Consider the following 18,886-nt stretch of genomic DNA (forward strand, 5'->3'; position numbering starts at 1 on the left):
GACCGCCCCTTGACCGGATTGGCTGGTCTTGGCTATATAAGCTGCTGCACCAACTGAAATAAACGAGTCTGCCAGCTGCTCGCCTCTGGCCTGCTTTCACCCGACTCCCGGGGTCTGTGTGGTGACTCCGCACCTCTTGCCCCCACCACGCTCCTCCTCTCAGAACGAATCCACCTCAACACCTAAGGACTAGGGTTCCTGCCTCCCATGTGGAAGACGTGCATGGAGCTCCTGGCTGGGCCTATCCCAGCTCTGGCTTCATAGACATTTGGGAAGTGAACCAGAGGATGGGGTCTCTGTCTCCCCCTCTCTGTCACTCTGCCTTTCACATACATACATTTTGGGGAAAGAATCTTGGTGGGTCATTCTGGGGGTGGCTGGGCTGCTGTCCAGTCCTTAGGCTTGGAGGCGGGCAGCTGTGTGCAGGCAGGAGCTCAGGACAGCCAGAGGCGCCGCTTGCCCGGGGCTGGCCCTGGAGGGTTGGGCTTCATAGGGCTGGCCTTGGGAACGGACAGAGCTCAGCAGGTGCTGTGGGCTGTGGCTGTGCCTGGGAACCCACGGATGGGCCTGCTTGCGCCCGCCATCCCTGGCCTGCCCAAGAGCATGGTGGACACCACACACACAGCGCTCACAGCTTTATTGGCCCAGACGTGGGACGGACTGCCCCGTCCGGCCCCAGCCCAGCCGCGGGATCCTTGTTCCTGAGGGAGACCAGCTCCCTGCCAGCAGGGCTCAGAGGCTGCTGGGTGCCGTGGGTAGCTTGGAGTCGTCCACGATCTGGCTGGAGAGGATGCCACACCTGGGCCCTGAGTCCATCTCCCCCGAACCTCGGAACCGGCGCTTTGGACTCCGCCCTGCCTGGAACAGGGAGGCCACGTCCAACAAGGCATTCTCGATGTGCTGCCCCAGCCGGTGGGAGTCCTGGAGGAGAGAGCCGGGGAGGGAGTCCTGCAGGCTGAGGGGGGAGGGGCGGGGCCCAGACTGCCTGGTCTGAGGGGAGAGGGGCAGGGCCTGGACCCCTGGGTCTGAGGGAGGATGGCTGGGCTGGACCCCTGGGTCTGGGGGAGGAGGGCTGGGCTGGACCCCTGGGTCTGAGGGCGGAGGGCTGGGGCTGGACCCCTGGGTCTGAGGGAGGAGGGCTGGGCCTGGACCCCTGGGTCTGGGGGAGGAGGGGCTGGGCTGGACCCCTGGGGCTGAGGGAGGAGGGCTGGGCTGGACCCCTGGGTCTGAGGGAGGAGGGGCGGGGCTGGGCCCCTGGGTCTGAGGGCGGAGGGCTGAGCCTGGAAGCCTGGGTCTGAGGGAGGAGGGCTGGGGCTGGGCCCCTGGGTCTGAGGGCGGAGGGCTGAGCCTGGAAGCCTGGGTCTGAGGGAGGAGGGCTGGGGCTGGTCTCCTGGGTCTGAGGGAGGAGGGCTGGGCTGGGCCCCTGGGTCTGAGGGCGGAGGGCTGAGCCTGGAAGCCTGGGTCTGAGGGCGGAGGGCTGGGGCTGGTCTCCTGGGTCTGAGGGAGGAGGGCTGGGCTGGGCCCCTGGGTCTGAGGGCGGAGGGCTGAGCCTGGAAGCCTGGGTCTGAGGGCGGAGGGCTGAGCCTGGACCCCTGGGTCTGAGGGCGGAGGGCTGAGCCTGGAAGCCTGGGTCTGAGGGCGGAGGGCTGAGCCTGGACCCCTGGGTCTGAGGGCGGAGGGCTGGGGCTGGTCTCCTGGGTCTGAGGGAGGAGGGCTGGGCTGGGCCCCTGGGTCTGAGGGCGGAGGGCTGAGCCTGGACCCCTGGGTCTGAGGGCGGAGGGCTGAGCCTGGAAGCCTGGGTCTGAGGGCGGAGGCAGGTTCTCGGCAGTCTCACCGTTTTTGTGCTTGATTTCCTGCTGGAGATGTGGAAGGTGATCCTGTCGTCCCCCATGAAGATGTAGGAAACCCCGTAGCCGTGGTCATCGGCCTGCAGAGGAGAGAGAAGGACAGCAACAGTGCCCCCCCACACACACGCTCGGCCCCCAGCGTGCAGGACGCGGGCCCGGGCCCCCAGTGCTACTCACAGGCCCGAATCCACCTCCGGAGGAAACGTAGTCGGGGTAATTGTGAACGTCAAACAGGTGCATTTGCTGCACAGGGACCTGGCTGGTGGACAGGTGCCACTGCTCCGAGTGAACCTGAGGGCGGAGGCGGTCACGCGTGCAGGAAAGACCTGCGGGTCTCAGTGCCCTGGCTCAACTCCAATCCACACATCCCTACCCCTCCCGCCTTCTGATGGCCAATTCCCCTCCCAGAATCCTTCTTTGGACCACGCCCCCTCTCTGCCCACAAACCACGCCCCTCCATCGTGGCCCCACCCCTCCTTTCCTGGCCATGCCCCTTCCTTTCCTGCTCCTCCTCTCGCAGCGTCGCCCTCCTCGCCTGAAGTCTCTCCCTTTGCCGTGGACCCCCCAGTTCCGTCTCTAACCCGTTCCCCGCCCCCCAACCTGGGCCAGGAAGGGAGACTGCAGGTGCAGGAATCGTGAGACGATGTAGAGCGCGAAGAGGTGGCGGTCGGCCCCCTGCCCGGTCATGGCCGCCTTCAGCAGCGCCTGGTGCTTGTCCACCGCGGTGCGGAACAGGGCGAGGCACTGCGGGTCCTGCGGTGCCGGCGGGGGTCACGCGCGGAAAGGCGGGAAGTGAACTTACTGCTGCGGTCTGTGGCCAGCCCACTCGCGACAATCCTGCAGGCAGCCCCTCCCACCTTACAGAGGGAAACTGGGGCTCAGAGTGGGGGGTCACAGAGCGAGGCGGAACCAGGGGGGCCCAGAGCCCAGACTCCTCCCGCTGAACCTCAAGGCGAGGGGGAGAGAGAACAGAGCCGTCTGGGGATTTGGAGCAGAAAGGGCCACACAGAGGACTACCTTGGGGGAGTAGGGCTCCCTCTGGGTGCTCCCCATGCCTGTGTGACCCACTACAGCAATCCCCCCGCCAGGCTAGCCCTGTCTCTATAGCACATCCCCCCCTCCGCCGGGCTAGCTCTGTCTCTATAGCACACCCACGCCGGGCTAGCTCTGTCTCTATAGCACACCCACGCCGGGCTAGCTCTGTCTCTATAGCACACCAGCCCTCTGGTGGGCTAGCTCTGTCTCTATAGCACACCGCCCCCTATGCCGGGCTAGCTCTGTCTCTATAGCACACCCCCCCCACGCCAGGCTAGCTCTGTCTGTATAGCACATCCCCCCCCACGCCGGGCTAGCTCTGTCTCTATAGCACACCAACCCTCTGGTGGGCTAGCTCTGTCTCTATAGCACATCCCCCCCACCACGCCGGGCTAGCTCTGTCTCTATAGCACATCCCCCCCTCCGCCGGGCTAGCTCTGTCTCTATAGCACACCAGCCCTCTGGTGGGCTAGCTCTGTCTCTATAGCACACCGCCCCCTATGCCGGGCTAGCTCTGTCTCTATAGCACACCCCCCCCACGCCAGGCTAGCTCTGTCTGTATAGCACATCCCCCCCCACGCCAGGCTAGCTCTGTCTCTACAGCACATCCCCCCCCACGCCGGGCTAGCTCTGTCTCTATAGCACACCAACCCTCTGGTGGGCTAGCTCTGTCTCTATAGCACATCCCCCCCACCACGCCGGGCTAGCTCTGTCTCTATAGCACATACCCCCCTACGCTGGGCTAGCTCTGTCTCTATAGCACATCCCCCCCTTCGCCGGGCTAGCTCTGTCTCTATAGCACATCCCCCCCTACGCCGGGCTAGCTCTGTCTCTATAGCACATCCCCCCCTACGCCAGGCTAGCTCTGTCTCTATAGCACATACCCCCCTACGCTGGGCTAGCTCTGTCTCTATAGCACATCCCCCCCTTCGCCGGGCTAGCTCTGTCTCTATAGCACACCACCCCCCTACGCCGGGCTAGCTCTGTCTCTATAGCACATCCCCCCCCTCCACCGGGCTAGCTCTGTCTATAGCACTGGGCTCCTGCAAGTCAGAGACCAGGTCTGGTTCATTCCCTGCTCCCAGTGCCCAGCCCGGAGCCTGCCCCAGTGGGTGTCCCGGACGTAGCCCAATCCGTGTGGCCCACACCCACGCACCGTCTTCTCCTTGTCCTCCATGGCTCTCACGAAGTTACAGGCCTCCCTCGTGCAACACCGCACCGTCTCCGTCCGGCCTTCCAGGAACAAGCGAGTCATGGCAGACTCGTAAGTCAGACAGAACTGACCCCTGTCCTGGGGGACAAGGAGGGCAGGAGCCCATCAGCTGGGCTGGGGACGTCTTCACAGACCTGACCCACATCTGCGGGGACTGCCAGCCTCCTCCTGCCCAGCAAGCATGGTTGGGAGAGAGTAAGCAAAGATGGCGACGACCAAGTGGAGTCACTGAGGTTGGCTCAAGAGCCAGGCAGGGGCCAGCGCTGTGGCGTAGCAGTGGGGGGTGGGGTGGGCTGCACCCGATGGGAGACCCGGAAGAAGCTCCTGGCTCCTGGCTTCAGATCGGTGCAGCTCCGGCCATTGCAGCCAACTGGGGAGTGAACCAGCGGATGGAAGACCTCTCTCTCTGTCTCTCTCTCTCTCCTCTCTCTGTGTAATTCTGACTTTCAAATAAATAAATAAATCTTTTAAGGAAGAGCCAGGCGGTGCAGGCTCAGGGAACCGAGGCGCTGTGGGGCGGGGTGGGGAATCCAGCTGACCCGGAAGTGGGCCAGCTGCAAGGCCATCTGGATGAAGCTGTCGGAAGAGAGATGGCAGCGCCGGATGAAGCTCTTGCCGAAGTGTGAGAAGGGGAAGACGTGGCAGTCAATGTTCCCAGACAGCGTCCTGGCTCCACTCAGCGCCAGAGAGATGGACGGGTGGATCTGCCAGGAGAGCGGGGAGCAGGGAATGTGGGGGGCTGCAGACGGGGGCGGGGGGAGCCGGGAACGGGGCTGGGGACAACGGACTTAGCATCAGGGTGGGACACGGAGGAGCTGGGGCTTAATGGCAACAGGACTGGGACCGGGCTGCGGCTGAAGCTGGCGTTGGGTACAGGGATGTGGGTGGGACTGAGAGCACCATGGGACGGAGCCAGACAGAACAGGGAAGGAGCCGGGGTGAGGACTGGGCTGAAGTGGGGAATGCGGCTAGGACTGGGCATGCGGGGCGGGGTTAGCAGTAGGGCGGGTGGGATGGAGTCCAGGTGGGTAAGGGCCTGGGGTGGAGAGGGGTCCGGGGCGAGGGTAGAGTTGGGGTTGCTGCTGGAATGGGCCGGGCTCTGAGGTTGGGATTGAGGGTGGGGATGGGATGGGGTGGGGGGTCAAGGACCAGGTCATCGATGGGGAGAGGGTCGGAGTTGGGGCAGAGGTGGATCTGGGGGTAGGGTCGTGGTGGAGTGGGAATTTTGGGGTAGGGCTGGACTTTCAGGTTGTGTGTGGAGGGTCTGGAATGGGGCCGATCCTGTGGCCGACATGGGGGACGGGAGCGAGTTTCGAGTCAGGCCTGGGAGGAGGGGCCGGAAACCTCGCCTCACCTGGTCTGGAAGGTCCCACTGCAGCCGCTGGGGCGGGGGCAGCGCGGGGTCGGGGCGGCCCTTGCAGTGGCCGTCCGCAGAGTAGCCCAGCTGGAAGCACTCGGTGGCCAGCGTGAACTGTGGACAGATGGAGGCCAGCTTGCCGGGTTGTCCTCTCCACCCGGCCCTGGCCTGCGACCAGAAACCTTTGAGGTTCACAGACAGGCGCTCGGGTTCAAGTTCACCAAGGACGGGACGGACAGTCTCAGCTGTGGCACCCAGGAGACGGGGTCCCCGGCTGCCCCACCATCCCCGGACTCCGCCCGCCACAGCTCTGAGAGGAGGGGGACGTGGGCACGGCTTGGGCCACCTGGGGACGGGCATTCACTCTCACCGGTGGACCCCTCGCCCTGCTCTGCTTGCGGAACGTTTGGAATGAGCCCTGCCTGCCAGGCGGCTCTGTTCCCATCTCCGCTGCGTCTCACAGCCACCCGATCCACGCCCCCACGCTGACCACAGGCAAATCCTGGGGGACACCTCGCTGAGCCCCGGAGCCTGAGTCTCTCCCGCTCCAGTCAAAGGCAGAGACGCTGCGAGGCGGGCTGAAGGGTCTGAGGCTTAACTGAGAGCTTCGTGTGGGAGCTTCTTTAGAAGGCAAGCTTGGGCCAGCCCTGTGGGTTAGCCACGGCCAGCAACGCCAGCATCCCTAGGGGCACCGGTTCAAGCCGCGGCTGCTCTGCTTCCAATCCAGCTCCCTGCAAATGCTCCTGGGAAGGCAGCAGAGGATGGTCCAGGTGCTTGGGCCCCTGCACCCACGTGGGAGACCCGGATGGAGCCCCTGGCTCCTGGCTTCAGCCTGGCCCAGCTGTTGCAGCCATTTGGGGAGGGAACCAGTGGATGGAAGACCCCTCTCTCTCTCTCTTTCTCTCTCTTTTTTTTCTGTCTCTCCATCTCTCTTCAATTCTACCTTTCAAATAAGTACAACAAATCTTTAAAAACATAAAATAAGCCGGTGCCGCGATTCAATAGGCTAATCCTCCACCTAGCGGCACCGGCACACTGGGTTCTAGTCCTGGTCCGGGCGCCGGATTCTGTCCCGGTTGCCCCTCTTCCAGGCCAGCTCTCTGCTGTGGCCCAGGAGGGCAGTGGAGGATGGCCCAAGTGCTTGGGCCCTGCACCCCATGGGAGACCAGGAGAAGCACCTGGCTCCTGCCTTCAGATCAGCGCTGTGCGCCGGCCGCAGTGCGCCAGCCGTGGCGGCCATTGGAGGGTGAACCAACGGCAAAAGGAAGACCTTTCTCTCTGTCTCTCTCTCTCACTATCCACTCTGTCAAAAAAATAAATAAATAAATAAAATAAAAGGCAAGCTCGCCAATCATACACAGGACAAACAGGCATGGAACAGCCAGGGTCTCCTTCCTCCCCCTCACACAGGCACCAGGGACCTCTCACCAGCCGCTCAGAGGAGTGGGGCCCCAGGGAATACAGAAACCAAGCCCTTGTGTGATTTAGGGACTAAATACATCGAGGTTAAGAGCCCCAGGGCTGGACAGAGGCTTAGATGATGAACAAGACTCCGGGCCTTTCATTCGATGAACAGGGAAGCCGGGGCCCCCGCGGGCTCTGTGTGCCGCCATGCGCGGCCTCGCACGCTGGGCTCTGGCTCTGCAGCTGCCAGCTGGGTGGCTCCAGGAAAATCACTTCCCGTCTCTGAGCCGCAGCTCATGCTCGGGACAGGAAAGAGCATCCCAGGCCAGGCTCTGCCTCGCAGACCCCCCCAGCACGGGAGAGGGCGGTCCTTGGGTACGGGGTCCCCGGGGCGGGGCGGGCTGGCACCCTACCTCCCACATGTGCCCTGAGACGGGGCAGTCAGCCCACGAGTGCTCCACGCTGAGGCCCAGCTTCCCGTTGGAGAAGACGATGAGGGTGAAGGATTTGTCAAACCAGCTGCGGGGGGGGGGGGCACACAGAGGGGTCACAGAGACAGAGGGGTGCCGGGGGCCACTTGGGGTGCTCTCTGTGGGACCTGGGTTTTGGGGAGGGGAGATGCAGGAATCAGCTGGGGGCCTGGCGTGGGGGTCTCTAGCAGGTGGCCCGGAGGGGCTCAGGAACGTGTCTGGAATTCAGAGGTTGGGGACTTCCAGGGGACCTGCTGGGGGCGCGTCGAGGCTGCTGGGGCCCAGGGAAGCAGCCCAACAGGGGCCCTGGGGCGGGGGGGGGTCTCAGATTTGATTTGGAGGTCCCCCAGCTTGGGCTTCTGGTGGTAGGGGCTCCAGGTTTGTGGGTTTGGTAGCCCACAGATACGGGGTCCCAGGCTGAGAGGGTCTCTCCAGGGTTTGGGCGGCTCAGATCTGGAGTTCCCAGGCCCGGGTTTGGGGCCGGGATCCAGGATCTGGCCGCCCTGTGCCAGGGGCGCCGGGCCCCGGGGGCTGGCTCACCGGTCGTGGCCCTGCCCGGCCAGCAGGGCGTGGGCATAGGCATCCAGCGACGCCGCCGGGTTCTCCCTGGTGAGCCCCCCGGGCTCCGAGTCCAGGGACACAAAGAACGCAGCCCCTTCCACAGCCTCCAGGGCCTCGGCCGCCCGGGTCCGCACCGACGTCCGCACCTGGGCCCACATACTCCTGTCGGCAGGCACGTGCCTGAGCCCAGCTGGCTTCCACCTGCCGGCCTGCACCCCGCCCCCAGCCCGGCCTCCGCCCTCACCTGGGCGCCGCCGTCAGGGCAGCCAGGTGCTCCTCGTGGGGGCAGGCAGGCGAGGGGTCATCCAGGATCCGCTGGAACTGCTGCTCCAGGGCCCTCGGGGAGAGCAGGCCGGTTGGAGAGTGGGTGCCCACGCGGAAGAACCGGCCGCGGTGGAAGACGGCCACGTGTCGGCTGTCCTGGAGGTGCCGGATGTAGTCTGGGGCGGTGAGGGCGGGAGACGGACACGTTGTAGGGAGAGCTGCCCCGCTGTTCTAAGCCCCCTTTGCCGCTCCATCACCCAGGTGCTGCTATTATAGTCTAGGGATGAGCAACCCAAGGCTCAGAGACCACGCCACGCAGCTAGGAAGGCGGCCAGGGAGCTGCCTCCATCGGCAGTGCTGGCGGGTGCGGGGCGCGGGGCGCGGGGCGCGGGGGGGCTCACCTTTGTCGACCCCGGGCACCCGCGTGGTGTTGAATATTTTCTCAAACTGAGCAGAACACAGCGGGCGCATGCCCAGTAGCAGCGTCTGCGGGAGACCGTGGGATCGTGAGCGGCCGCCCGGGGCCCTCGGCGGGGGCGGCGACCCAGGCACCTGCTGTCGTCTTACCGGGGGGATCTCTTGCCGGTTCAGGCGGTGGCGGTACAGGAGGAGGGCATGGACGGCGTTCCCGGCCCGAGCCGCCTGCAGCGGCGTGGGTGTCACGTACAGGAAGTCCTAGGGGCCAGCAGGACGCCCGAGGGTGAACCCCAAAGCTGTGGTCCCCTGACCGTGAGCGCCGCCGTCCACCCAGCGCCCCGCCCCTACAGCCGGAACTGCCCGGCGCCCACTCACCATCATGTAATAGTTGCTGTTCACCATCAGTGAGTTTCGGGAGCGCAGGTACACAAATTCTTCCCACCAATCGCTGACCTAGGAGGAGGCGGGGAGACACAGCTGGGGCAGCTGGGCCTGGGGAGGGGGAGAAGCAGGCCGACCGCACCCTCAAATGTCCGTGGATAGGGATCAGTCACTGCAGGATAGGATGGACACAGAGGGAGCCCCAGGGCTGCTGTGTCGCAAAGACCACTAACAACACAAGAAGATCTGTGCGGGGCGGCGCTGTGGCGCAGTGGGTTAGGCCTCCGTCTGCAGTGCCTGCATCGCATATGGGCGCTGGTTCTAGTCCCGGCTACTCCTCCTCTGATCCAGCTCTCTGCTGTGGCCTGGGAAAGCAGTGGGAGATGGCCCAAGTCCTTGGGCCCCTGCCACCCACGTGGGAGACCTGGAAGAAGCTCCTGGCTTCGGACCAGCTCAGCTCTGACCATTGCAGTCATCTGAAGAGTGAACCAGCGGATGGAAGACTCTCTCTCTGACTCTCCCTCTCATTCACTGTCTGTAACATTTCCTCTCAGATAAATAAAATCTTTAAAAAAAAATAGACGATATGTGCAGAGATCTGCACTTTCCATGAATTTTTTTTTAAGATTTATTTATTTATTTGAAAGATACAGAGAGATGGAGAGAGAGAGAGAGAGAGAGAGAGAGAGAGAGAGAGATTTTCTCCACTGCTTCACTCCCCAAATGGCCGCAAAACCCAGGGCTGGGCCAGGCAGAAGCCAGAAGCCAGGAGCCAGGAGCCTCATCCGGGTGTCCCCTGGGGGTGGCAGTGGCCCGAGCACTTGAGCCGTCTTCCACTACTTTTCCCAGACAGCTGGACCGGAAGTGGAGCAGCCGGGACACAAACCTGCGCCCATGTGGGATGCCGGCACTGCAGGCTCAGCCTGCCATGCCACAGCGCCGGCCCCTGCAGGGACTTTGTGCAGTGTCCTCGTACGGGGTCACGTCCCTGCAAGAACGTGGTGAGACCATTTCGTAAAACGATCCGGATGCCCACTGAGCTGATCTTTCTGCCCAGAGACATTCAATGCACACTGCTGGCTCTGTGGAGTCCCGCCCACAGCCAGGAGCGCTGTCAATCACACGCCTGGAGGAGCTGAGCCACCCTGCACGCTCTCCCTCCAGCACAACGCACCTCTTGCCCTCGGCAACACCAGCCAGCACCTCTGCACTGTGCTGCGGACAACTGTCTTCTATCCCCCCCCCCTTCTGCTGGAGACGCTGCAAACAGCAAAATCATACACACACACACACACACACACACACCAAACAAAACAACAAACCCAAACCCACAACACTCAGTCTGGAGACAAAAGTGCAAACACAAGGCTTACTGCTCTCCCTTCCTTCTACAACCACAAAAGAGCCGCAAGTGCAGCCGGGGGAGCAGGGGTACCAAAAAGAATCTCTGCACAGGGGCCGGGGCTGTGGTGTGGCAGGTTGGGCCTCGGCATCCCATGTGGGCGCTGGTTCGAGTCCCGGCTGCTCCTCTTCTGATCCAGCTCCCTGCTAACGTGCCTGGGAAAGCAGGAGAGGATGGCCCAAGTGCTTGGGGCCCCTGCACCTGTGTGGGAGACCCGGATGGAGCTCCAGGCTCCTGGCACAGTCCCAGCCATTTTGGGGAGTGAACCCGCAGATGGAAGACCTCTCCCTCTTTCTCTGTCTCTTCTCTCTCTCTCAATTCTGCCTTTCGAACAAATAAATAAACCTTAAAAAAAAAAAAAGATGCTAAGTGGTAAGAAAAAACCATGTCCAACTGTAGCTGGCCTTGTTTGTCTTCTTCACCGGGCGTTAAGACACGGATGTGTATCAGGCATGACAGTAGCTGGAGTGCCATGAGACATATATGGTGTGTGTGTGCATGCGTGTGCATATGGGAGCTTTTGCACCTTCGCCCGTGCCCTTCCGAGCAACCCGGCAGGCTCGCCTTGGGTCCTCAGCTCCGACATCATCCTCCCGGGACCCTGACCCCGTCCCCCGCGGAGGTCCCTGACCGCCTGTGTCCTGGCTCGCACCGCTGCTGGCCTTGTCATCACCGGCAACCTCTGACTCAGCTGAATCACTGACTCGCTCCCGAGGGGCTCAACTCAGAGCAACCAAGGACTGAGTTCCTGAACTCAGAACAGAAGCTGGCGGCCCGGGCAGTGGCACAGCGGGCTAAGCCACTGCCCGAGACACTGGCAGCCCTCATCAGAGTCCCAGCTGCTCCAACCCAGCTCCCTGCTGTGGCCTGGGAAAGCAGGGGACGATGGCCCGAGTGCTTGGGCCCCTGCACCCGCGTGGGAGACCCGGAAGAGTTCCTGCTTGAGCCTGCCAGTCCTGGTTTTTGCAGGAATTTGGCGACTGAACCAGCAGGTGGAAGATGTACCCCTGTCCCTATCACTCTGCCTTTTGAATAAGTAAGTCAATATTTAAAACAAATAGCTAAGGGGCCGGCACTGTGGTGCAGTGGGTTAATGCCCTGGCCTGAAGATCCAGTATCCCATAGGGGTGCCAGTTCGAGACCCGGCTACTCCACTTCCGATCCAGCTCTCTGCTGTGGCCTGGGAAAGCAGTAGAAGATGGCCCGGTCCTTGGGCCCCTGCACCCACTTGGGAGATCCAGGAGAAGCTCCTGGCTTCGGATGGGCACAGCTTGGGCCATTGCAGTCAACTGGGGAGTGAACCAGCAGATGGAAGACCTCTCTCTTTCTGCGTAACTCTGACTTGCAAATAAATAAATCTTTTAAAAAAATAAAATAAATAGCTAAAATAGAGCCCCTCTAGGGAAGGTGTTTGGATTTCTCAAACACTGGACAGCCAGCGCAGAATTCACACTATGGAGCGTCTGGGCTGCGGCTCAGGATATTGGCACACGGGCGGGGCCCAGAGGGTGGGCCCTATAGGGCGAGGCTCCAATCGCGGCAGCGCCTGGGGGCTGGGGGCGTGTCGAGGGGGCGGGACTCACGTAATTGGACGCCCACCAGGACTTGAGGCGCAGGTACCACTGCAGCAGCGAGGCCTGCAGCTTTAGGAACTCCTGCGCCAGGACGGCCGTCCAGTCGAAGTCCTCGTCGGAGAGCACGGGCCGGACAGACTCCAGGTACTGGAGGGGGAGGGCGGAGGAGAGGGCCGCTCACGCCCCCAGCCCGCCCCGGCGCGCGCCCTTCCCCGGGCCCAAGCCCACCTTGCGCACGGTGTCTTGCACGGAGGGCACGGGCTGGCGCGGCAGGGAGCGCTGGTAACTGAAGAGCATGGGGTGGCGGCCGGAGAAGATGCGGACCAGGGCCTGGGGGAGGGGCCGCTCCTGGGTCACTGGGCCCCCTACCTGGGGTCAGGGACCGAGGGGCGAGGCGGAGCAGGCCAGAGAGAGAGAGAGAGAGAGAGGCAAAGATGCAGGGGTGGGGGCGGGGCCGTGGGTCCCGGCAGCGGCCGGGCAGGGCTCCGCCTCTCACCCACCAGCCAGGTCTTGGTGGGTGACGACATGGCCCCGTGGGCTTCCAGAAGCCAGCCGTGATAGGACAAGAGCAGCCTCAGAGCCACGTGCAGCGTGAAGATCAGGGCTCCCCACAAGCAGGAGGCAAACAGCGCGGCCGCCAGGGTGCCCCGGAGGCAGTGGTGCCCTCCGCCCCTGCAGGGAGAGAAGAGGGGCGAGGCGTTTGGCTGCGGCAGGTGCGCCTAGTAGACAGGCAGAGGGCTCCTTTCCCTTATTTGAAAAGGAGCTGATTCTCTTTCACACACCACAGCATGTGGGCACCAAGCTCCCAAACTTATTTGACATGGAAATAGGTAGGTGCTTAAGAAGTGGGAATCCTGGCCGGCGCCGTGGCTCACTAGGCTAATCCTCCGCCTAGCGGCGCCGGCACACCGGGTTCTAGTCCCGGTCGGGGCGCCGGATTCTATCCCGGTTGCCCCTCTTCCAGGCCAGCCCTCTGCTGTGGCCAGGGAGTGCAGTGGAGGATGGCCCAGGTGCTTGGGCCCTGCACCCCATGGGAGACCAGGAGAAGCACCTGGCTCCTGCCATCGGATCAGCCGGTGCGCCAGCCGCAGCGTGCCGGCCGCGGCGGCCATTGGAGGGTGAACCAACGGCAAAAGGAAGACCTTTCTCTCTGTCTCTCTCTCTCACTGTCCACTCTGCCTATCAAAAAAAAAAAAAAAAAAAGTGGGAGTCCTGGGGGCTGGCACTGTGGCGTAGCGGGTAAAGTCGCCGCCTGTAGTGCCGGCATCATGTATGGGCGCCAGTTCAAGTCCTGGCTGCTCCACTTCCTGTCCAGCTCTCTGCTGTGGCCTGGGAAAGCAGTAGAAGATGGCCCAAGTCCTTGGACCCCTGCACCCGCGTGGGAGACCCAGAAGAAGCTCCTGGCTCCTGGCTTCAGATCGGCATAGCTCCGGCCATTGCAGCCAATTGGGGAGTGAACCAGCAGATGGAAGACCTCTCTCTCTCTCTCTCTCCTCTCTCTTTGTAACTCTGACTTTCAAATAAATAAATAAATCTTTAAAAAGGTTGGGGGGAGGCTCTGGGCTGGCGCTGTGGAGCAGCTAAGCAACGCTTGCAACACTAGCATTCCCTATCTGAGCACTGGCTCAAGTCCCGGCTGTTCCACTGCCGATCCAGCTCCTTGCAAACGCGCCGGGAAAAGCAGCACAGGATGGCTCCAGCAGTGCTCGGGCTCCTGCACCCGTGTGGGAGACCCGGATGGAGGTCCAGGCTCCTGGCTTCCGCCTGTCCAGCCCTGGCCATTGTGGCCATTTGGGGAAGTGAACCAGTGGATGGAGGATCTCTTTGTCTCTCTGCCTTTCAAATAAACAAGATAAATCTTGGGAAAAAGAAAACCGTAAGTGGGGGGTCATCATTTCTTCCTTTTTTTTTTTTTTTTTTTTGACAGGCAGAGTGGACAGTGAGAGAGAGACAGAGAGAAAGGTCTTCCTTTGCCGTTGGTTCACCCTCCAATGGCCGCCGCGGCCGGCGCGCTGCGGCCGGCGCACCGCGCTGATCCGATGGCAGGAGCCAGGTGCTTCTCCTGGTCTCCCATGGGGTGCAGGGCCCAAGCACTTGGGCCATCCTCCACTGCACTCCCTGGCCACAGCAGAGAGCTGGCCTGGAAGAGGGGCAACCGGGACAGAATCCTGCGCCCTGACCGGGACTAGAACCCAGTGTGCCGGCGCCGCAAGGCGGAGGATTAGCCTAGTGAGCCGCGGCGCTGGCTGGGGGTCATCATTTCTATCAAGGGCCACTTTCCCTCCCAGATTCAGATCTCACACTGAGACCATGGTTCTCCAAGTGCGGCCCCTGGGCAGCAGCCGCTCCACGTGGGAGTCTATGGGAATGCGGGTTTCTGGGCCCTGCCTGGACCTAGAGACAGTACTAGGCTGGTGTGAGGCAATGAGTGTTGTTTCTAAAGGAATGTGTATCTTTCCATTTTACTTGAAATGCACAGAGACACAGAGAAAGAGTGAGACATGGCTCTGTTCGCTGGTTCACTCCCACAACAGCCAGGTGCAAGTCAAGAGACCAAAACTCAATCTGGGTTTCCCACGCGGACAGCAGAGACCCGAGTCCTTGAGCCGTCACCCACTGCCTCCCAGGGCGCAGGCTAGCAGGGAACGGGACTCGGAGACAGGGTCAGGACTCGAGTCGATGCGGATGGGTCGCAAGCAGCATCGTAGCGGCTGCACCCAACGCCCACCTGACAGTCAGTGTTTGAATCAGCCCAGGTGATGCCAATGCAAGCTCAGGTTCAGGAAGACGGTCCCAAAGCGTGCGGAACTGCAGTCCAACAGGTGGGCGCACCTCCCCTGCACGGCCTGCGCTGTGCCACTCCCCCTCTGCAGACTGCGTAAACCCAGCCTTCCTGGAAACTTCTAGATCTGACTCCGCCCCGTGGGAGCCCCTGTGCAAGGTGTGCATTTCCTCCCCAGAATTAACGCAAGCCCTTGGTTCCACTGCCGTGCTGCACCTGGCCTGCAAACTCTCCCCGAAGGCAACCATGAGGACACTCCTAAGGCCCCCACTTCTCCTGCGTGCTCTGGGGCACGGAGCTGGCCCTTCCTCTCTTAGCTCTGTCTTGACGTCTGCTCCTTCGCCACTCTCTCAGCAAAGCGGCAGCCAGGCTGGAGAGAGTGCAGAGGGAGCAGAGGAGACCGCCCCTCTCGCCTGGATTCTGCACCTTCATTAACCCGACCAAAAGTCAGCCTCAGAAGCGGCTCCTTCCCGGCACACCCCACGGCCAGGGAGACCCACGGGGTGTCGGCTGGGGGCGGAGGGGGCCTCGCGGCCGCACGGGGGCCTCACCAGTCCGGCAGCAGCTCCTTGATCTTCTCCATCAGCCCCAGGGAAGGGTCGAGCTGGAGGAGCCAGGCGAGCTGGATGGCGCCGAAGAGGAACAGCCAGCTAAAGGGGCTGGCAGGGAAAACCCCAGTGACAACGTCATTCTGCGGGGGAAGAAAGGGCATCCATTCCGTCGCTGTCCCCTCCACGATGGCCGCGTCTGGTCCCGCCCTTGGGGAGGCCAGTCCGGAGGGGAGTGAGTGCCCCGGGTGAGGGCGGGGTCTGCAGCTGGGCTCAGCCTTCTAGAACCACCTGGTCATGCAGCGACGAGGAATGAACCAAACTCCCGGTGCTCATGGAGCACTGGCTGCATCGCACGTGCCCTTAACAAGGGTCAACTCTTCAAATTCTCACAAGGACGTCCAGCCTGCCCGCCCCCTCCACATCTGAGGGTCCCACACTCCCACATCAAACCAGTGTCGCTGGGACATGGTTGAAAAAGGTATTGCGTCAGCAGTGAGCCTGTGCAGGCTCCTGCCCCCTCCCCCATTCTCTGGACAGCTGGTGCTCTGGGGAGGGTCCGGTGGGGGCTTCTGGGCACAGGGGACATTGATTCTGCAGAGGATTTCGGGTCTCCATTCAAAGAAAGAGGTGACCGTCAAAACACTGGACCAGGCAACACCAGGCAAAAATCAGTCTGTGAGGACAGAAATCCCATCAGTGGTTGCCTTGTGGCGGAGGTGAGGAGGCTGAACACGGGCTGGAAGGAAGGTTCTAGAATGGTGGCGACGTCGTCTTGAGTTGGTTCAGCGGGTGTTGTCAGAACGTGAGGACTGCACATGTTTAAGGCTGCCTTTCTGTATGGACTGTGGTGGGGTGTGTGTGTGCCTGTGTGTGTGTGTGTGTGTGTGCGTGTGTGTATGAGGTGCACCTGTGCCCGGGTACCTTGCGCCACAGGAAGGGCATGGCCCTCTGTTAACGCTGTTTGCTGAGTCGGTCCCAGGCCAAGGCCACTCACAGCTGTAACAGACTCGCTTCTCTCGCAGCGGGTTTCAGGGGCTCCCCTGAGGTCACACCCCCACATCCCGCTTCCCCACCTCCAAGGAGCGCCACCTTGCTCTGCGATCTGCACCCTTATCTTCTCCCTCAGCTGAACGCAGAGCCCTGTAGTGGCAGGATTCCTTCCTCCTGGTTCTCGGCTGGGTCCCCAGTGCCAACGGCAGTGCCCCCCCACCCTGCAAGGTGCTCTGGATGTTGGGGGGAGCGAATGGAACTGACACAGTCAAAAGCTATGGCAGCAGGTGCCACACCCACGTTCCACCCCAGAGGACATGGCGGGGGCGGGGGGAGGTCCCAGGATTCCAACTCAGCCGGGGCTGACCCCACAGGTGTCCAGGACACTGCTTCGCAGACAGACGATGTGACCAGCAGGGGGACACTGTCCATAGATGGTGCCAGCATTCTAGAACGGGGACCCCCGTGGAAGGCCTGCTGGGCGGGGCAGCAGTGTGTAGCCACGGAGAGCAGAGATTTTGGTGAGCAGACTGGGGGTTCAGGAGGGGGGACTGCCAGACCCAGTGGGCTAGGGTAGGGGCCACTCAGCATCTTGATCTGGACGCGGCGGCACGGGGTTCGGGGAGGGGGCGGGAGAGGTGAACAGGGACTCTCCGAAGGCAAGGCTGAGGGTCCCAGAAGTGAGCTACCCCTGATGTGTCCCTCAAAGCCTGAGAGACCCCAGAAGTGGCCGAAAGCGGGCCGCGAGCATCCCGGAAGTTGGGATCTGGGTTCCCGGAAGGAAACCAACCAGCAGCCCTCACCCAGAAACGCCAGAGGTGCCTCTTCCAAGAGCGCAGGCCAGAGAGGTAGATCTCCTGCAACACCGGGGCGCTCAGCTCCACCTCCGCCCCGTCCGCGGTCAGCGAGGACCGGCAGCTCACCGCCTGGCGCGCTTCGGCCATGTCGTGCGGGAGCCCTGGCGGGAGGAGGGGGAGGAGGAGGAGGGTCAGTCCGCAGGCCCCCAGCCCCGGCTCCCGCGGACCCAGGAGTCCAGCCCCCAGCCCCTCCTCCCTCAGACCCAGGGGTCCGCGCGCCCAGCCTCCCCTCCGGCAGATTCGAGAACAGAGGACCCCGCCCGCCCGCCCTCCCCGAAGCACCTGCTTCGAGGGTCGGGGTGGGACACCCGCAGGTGCAGGGACGTCAGCTGGGGACCTCTGTGAACGCACAGAGGCTGGAGGCGGAGCGCGCGGGCCCCTCCTGCGGCGGCCGGGAGCGTGGTGCGGGGGCAGGGTCGCCCCGCCCCCCGTGGAAGACTCGAGATTCGCGAGTGGGCCAGGGGGAGCTGCGGGATCTTGAGACCCGTGTGGAACTAACAGCAGCCGGACGCCAGCACTCTCCAGGCCGTGTCTGCTTCCCCTCCCGCAGCAGAGGTCCGGGCCGGGAGTGTCCAGAAATTCATCGGCTTGTGGGGGTGGCCCAGCCTCCCCTCCCCCGCCCCGGACCGAGGGGAGGCCGGGAGGGCGCCACTGCGCATGCCTCGCAGCCGGGATGCTGAGGCTGGGAGCGGGGGACTGTGATGGAGAGGCTGGCACGCCGGCCCAGGCAGGCCCCTCCCGCGCGCACCCAGGAGTGCGGGCCCTGAGGTCCTGGACTTACCAGGCCGTCAGGGGGCTGCCGCTCGGGCCCCAGGCCCCGGCCCTAAGCACGCCCCCCTCTCTCCGAGCTTGAGCGCCGGGCCCGGTTCTGGAGCTCGCATACGTCCGATCTCCGTGCGGCACGGCCACGAGTCGGTGCACGGACCTCCGAGGTCCTGCGCACCGCGGGCCAGCCGGCACCCGAAACCTCGCCTTCTGCCTCGCGTGTGCCTGGCCGGGTATTCTGGGCTCGCTTTATCCCCGCCCCCTTCCCCTCGGCCTCCTGTTCCCGCCTCCTTCTGCGACGCGTCCAATCCTCTCCGTGCGTCCGGTCCCACCCTCAGCCTCCCCCGCCGCCTGGCTCTCGACTCCTCACCGCCCCCTCCGCCTGCCGCCGGCACCCCGTGCTCTGGGCCCCGCACCCGCTCCTGCGAGGGACTCTAGCGCACCTCTGGGTGCCAGGGCCGAAGTGCACAAGAAATGTTCCAGCAGACTGGGTCCACGTTGGACGGCTGGGGTAGGGGTGGGAGGCTTCTGGGAGAGGAAGGGCACCCGGGGACCGACGACCGACGTTAGAGCCAAGAACCAGACTGAGAATGAAATGGGCCCAGAGAAGCAGACTCCGGAACTATCTGACGTTAGCACTCTCTGCTCAGGAATGGGTTCAGCGGGACGGCAGCCCCCGGTGCACGCATGCCAGGGGTCGCTCAGTGAGCTGCGCACTGCGCAAGCGCCCTTGCTGAAGGCCGGGACCCAGCAGAGACGGCATCAGGCACCCCATCTTCCCCGAGGGCTCCTTGCAGGAGGCACAGTGGAGCCCACGCGTGGTCTCCGGGGATGGCGACAGAGGCACCGCGGTGCTGGAGAACCTGCCAGAGTCGCTTGGGGAGGGATCATGGTGGAACTGGAGGAGGTGCGCTTCACCTGCCGGCCCACAGGAGCGCAAAAGCAGCGTGGCGGAAGGGAGGGCCCACGCCCCGCGCAATCTCCCCGCCCGCGGAGCCCGGAGCACCAACAGGATC

The 18,886-nt window shown here is 63.2% G+C and overlaps 1 protein-coding gene across 3 annotated transcripts; it reads right to left on the minus strand.

Annotated features, from left to right (window-relative positions):
• Positions 1–620: 620 nt before the first annotated feature.
• On the minus strand, positions 621–18,027 carry CPT1C (carnitine palmitoyltransferase 1C). Of its 3 annotated transcripts, XM_070063062.2 has the most exons (20): positions 17,887–17,980; positions 17,388–17,444; positions 17,052–17,206; positions 15,259–15,398; positions 12,426–12,597; positions 12,154–12,255; positions 11,935–12,072; positions 8,944–9,021; positions 8,719–8,826; positions 8,553–8,637; positions 8,132–8,327; positions 7,867–8,049; positions 7,270–7,375; positions 5,450–5,566; positions 4,635–4,799; positions 4,039–4,173; positions 2,448–2,600; positions 2,025–2,138; positions 1,835–1,927; positions 621–921 (listed from the first exon to the last, which is right to left on the minus strand). In XM_070063062.2, exons 3-20 carry the CDS (start codon positions 17,190–17,192, stop codon positions 733–735), a joined length of 2,415 nt encoding a protein of 804 aa, XP_069919163.1. In that variant the 5' UTR covers positions 17,193–17,206; positions 17,388–17,444; positions 17,887–17,980; the 3' UTR covers positions 621–732. The 3 variants fall into 3 exon arrangements, with proteins under 3 accessions (XP_069919163.1, XP_069919162.1, XP_069919161.1); XM_070063061.2 differs by lacking the exon at positions 17,388–17,444 and having other exon boundaries at positions 17,887–18,027; XM_070063060.2 differs by lacking the exon at positions 17,887–17,980 and having other exon boundaries at positions 17,388–17,669.
• Positions 18,028–18,886: the final 859 nt, after the last annotated feature.

This window comes from Oryctolagus cuniculus, chromosome 18, assembly GCF_051225735.1.
Source record: "Oryctolagus cuniculus isolate XC-2025 breed Fujian yellow rabbit chromosome 18, ASM5122573v1, whole genome shotgun sequence".
Lineage (NCBI taxonomy): Eukaryota > Metazoa > Chordata > Mammalia > Lagomorpha > Leporidae > Oryctolagus > Oryctolagus cuniculus.